The sequence below is a fragment of the Carica papaya genome, chromosome 5, assembly GCF_054855325.1.
Source record: "Carica papaya isolate Zhongbai chromosome 5, ASM5485532v1, whole genome shotgun sequence".
NCBI classification, from domain to species: domain Eukaryota; kingdom Viridiplantae; phylum Streptophyta; class Magnoliopsida; order Brassicales; family Caricaceae; genus Carica; species Carica papaya.
This window is the reverse complement of record NC_142313.1, coordinates 38,290,275-38,293,480: the sequence shown is the minus strand read 5'-3', so window position 1 is coordinate 38,293,480 and position 3,206 is coordinate 38,290,275. Positions and strand designations below refer to the sequence as shown.

Genomic DNA, 3,206 nt, shown 5'->3' with positions numbered 1-3,206 from the left:
AAATTTTTATTGAACTAAAGTTGTTTAATTTCTATACAATTTTCGTTCATATTAAATAATTTTAAAAGACTATTCTGAAGTTATATTTTTTGCATAGCACATGGAAAAAACTTAGTTTGATAATTGTTTGATTAAAAGTTTTACAACAATTTAAATATTCTAATTAAAAATTAAACTTCTTCTAAGATTTAATAATATAATTAATTAGAAGTACAATCTACTGAGAATAAAAATGACATATCTGAATGATATTATTACAAATTTTACAATTTAATTAATGAAATTATTCTTTTGTTAAAATTAAACTAATCGCGTAATTAAATAATTGTTAATCTAAATAATTAATAATTTTTCTAAGACATAAAGCTAATTAATGGTGCAAGAAGCTTGAATGAGAAGAAAATTATGAAAGAAGTTCATTGAAGACACACGCTAGCTAGTATATAAACCAATATGACCCTCCCATTTCTCTTCATCAATTCCCAAGCCTGAGAACTAAAAAGGTATAGCTAGTTTTACAATGGCTATAATATGTTCATTTTCCAAGTTACTTTTTGTTGCAATATGTCTTTTTGGTCATATGAGCTTGTCATATTGTGATTTTTCTATTGTGGGCTATTCGCAAGATGACTTGACATCTACTGAGAGACTTATTCAGCTCTTTAACTCGTGGATGTTGAAGCACAACAAGAATTACAAGAATGTTGATGAGAAACTTTACAGATTTGAAATTTTTAAGGATAATCTTAAATATATTGACGAGAGAAACAAGATGATTAACGGCTATTGGCTCGGATTAAACGAGTTTTCTGATTTGAGCAATGATGAATTCAAGAAAAAGTATGTTGGTTCCCTTCCTGAAGATTATACAAACCAACCTTATGATGAAGAGTTTGTTAATGAAGATGTTGTCGATTTGCCCGAGAGTGTTGATTGGAGAGCAAAAGGAGCTGTCACTCCTGTTAAACATCAAGGCTATTGCGGTAAGACTTTGTTATCTTAATAAGATATTCTCCAGTAATATATTAATTAACATATGTTATGTACATTACATCGATTAACTACTTTTTATTTGATTAATGGTGGTTATTTTGTATTGTAAAATAATGTAGAAAGTTGTTGGGCATTCTCAACTGTTGCAACTGTGGAGGGAATAAATAAGATTAAAACTGGAAATTTAGTAGAATTATCGGAGCAAGAACTTGTTGACTGTGACAAACAGAGCTATGGGTGCAATCGAGGTTATCAATCGACTTCGCTTCAGTACGTGGCTCAAAATGGTATTCACTTGAGAGCAAAGTACCCATATATTGCAAAGCAACAAACTTGTCGCGCCAACCAAGTGGTACAACTATGCTTTTATTTATATGTGTATATATATGTGTGTGTGAGCTCATGATTATATATGATTGTGTTTGAATATCATCAACGTTACATCTTCAGTATTAGATAATTAAACATATAATAGTAATAAGCAATTAATATTTACTTTTTAATTAGTACATGAAGTTGTTTTCTTAGTTTAAAATTTGATTGATGCAAAAAAATGTTTTGTTTAAATGCAGGGAGGTCCGAAAGTGAAAACTAATGGGGTTGGACGTGTGCAATCAAATAATGAAGGGTCTCTCTTAAATGCAATTGCGCATCAACCTGTGAGCGTGGTGGTTGAATCCGCTGGAAGAGATTTCCAAAATTATAAAGGGGTAATTAAATAATTATTTACTGAGTAGAGATTATATAAATAGTAAACAAAGATTGATTAATTCAATTTTGTGTGTTGTGTGTGATAGGGAATATTTGAGGGATCATGCGGAACCAAGGTAGATCATGCTGTAACAGCAGTTGGATATGGAAAAAGTGGAGGAAAAGGTTATATACTCATAAAGAATTCATGGGGTCCAGGATGGGGTGAGAATGGGTATATAAGAATCAGAAGAGCCTCTGGAAACTCCCCGGGAGTGTGTGGAGTTTATAGAAGCTCATACTATCCTATTAAAAATTGAGATAATGGGCTTTTATACTATCACTTACATACATATATATATATGTGTGTGTGTGTGTCACTTTTAGACTTATCTGTGTGTTTACTATAATAAAATCGTTGGATTAATAATTTATGTAATCCTGTACATCAAAGTTTGTTGAGACAAACTTTTTGTATTACATGTATTTTCTGTAATAGTGTTTGTTTGGATTGAATAAACTTTTATATATACTTCAATTTGTCTTCTCAAAATATCATTTTTTAATTATAATTTAAAATTTTGAATTATGCAGTTAGTAAATTTTTTAAATACATATATTTTAATGATCAAAAAAAGGAAAAAAATAAAATGAAATAAAGATAACAATAATAATAATAATAAACAAATAAATAAAAAGAAAGAAACCCTAATGTGTGAAGGAGGGGTAGAGAAGAAGAAGAAAAAGAAGGAAAAAAAAAAGTAGGAGAGGAAGGAGAAGGAGAAGGAGAGGAAAAAGAAGAATAAGGAGAAGGAGAAGGAGAAGAAAAAGAATAAAGAGAAGAAGAATAAGGAGAAGGAGAAAAAGAAGAAAAAGAAGAAGGAGAAGAATAAGAAAAAAAAGGAGGAGGAGGAGAAGAAGGAAGAAAAGAAGAAGAAGAAGAAGAAGAAGAAGAAGGAGGAGGAGAAGAAGAAAGAGGAGAAGAAGGAAGAGAAGAAGAAGAAGAAGAAGGATAAGAAGGATAAGAAGGAGAAGAAAAAGAAGAAGGAGAAGAAAAAGATGAAGAAAGAAGCAGAAGAAGTAGTAGCCAGATAAGAACACTCGCGTGCGATCGTTGCGTGACATGTTGGGAAGGAGTTATGCTGCAGCAATCGAAGGAGATCAATTCCTAATCTGTGGCGCGGTGACAAAAAGGCATATTTGCTCTTGGCACACAAAGTGGCGGCGAAGAAAGAAACCAGAAAGGGTTACGAATGACAGAGAATGAGCGGCTAGATCGCGGGGAGGCTAGATCTTGACAGCTTTGGTGAGATTTGTTTTGGACTGGGCGTGCCGTAACTTTCTTGTTGATTTCTACTCATTCGCAGTGGTGCGTGTTGACTCCGACAATGGCACATGCAGATTCATGTACCTTTTCCAACCAAACTTCAAGTAAGGATATCTTAATCTTCTCTGCAATTATTTAATAAAAGTTTGGCTTTTAGATCACCTTAAATCGATAGCGATTTTGAATTTAACATATA

General features: G+C 32.0%; 1 protein-coding gene across 1 annotated transcript; it reads left to right on the top strand.

Moving 5' to 3' along the window:
• Window positions 1–490: 490 nt before the first annotated feature.
• On the top strand, window positions 491–2,231 carry LOC110807982 (papaya proteinase 4). Its single transcript, NM_001426512.1, is given in 4 exon segments — window positions 491–983; window positions 1,113–1,345; window positions 1,566–1,703; window positions 1,791–2,231. Coding segments are annotated over 4 exon segments (1,047 nt in total). The 5' UTR covers window positions 491–520; the 3' UTR covers window positions 2,004–2,231.
• Window positions 2,232–3,206: the final 975 nt, after the last annotated feature.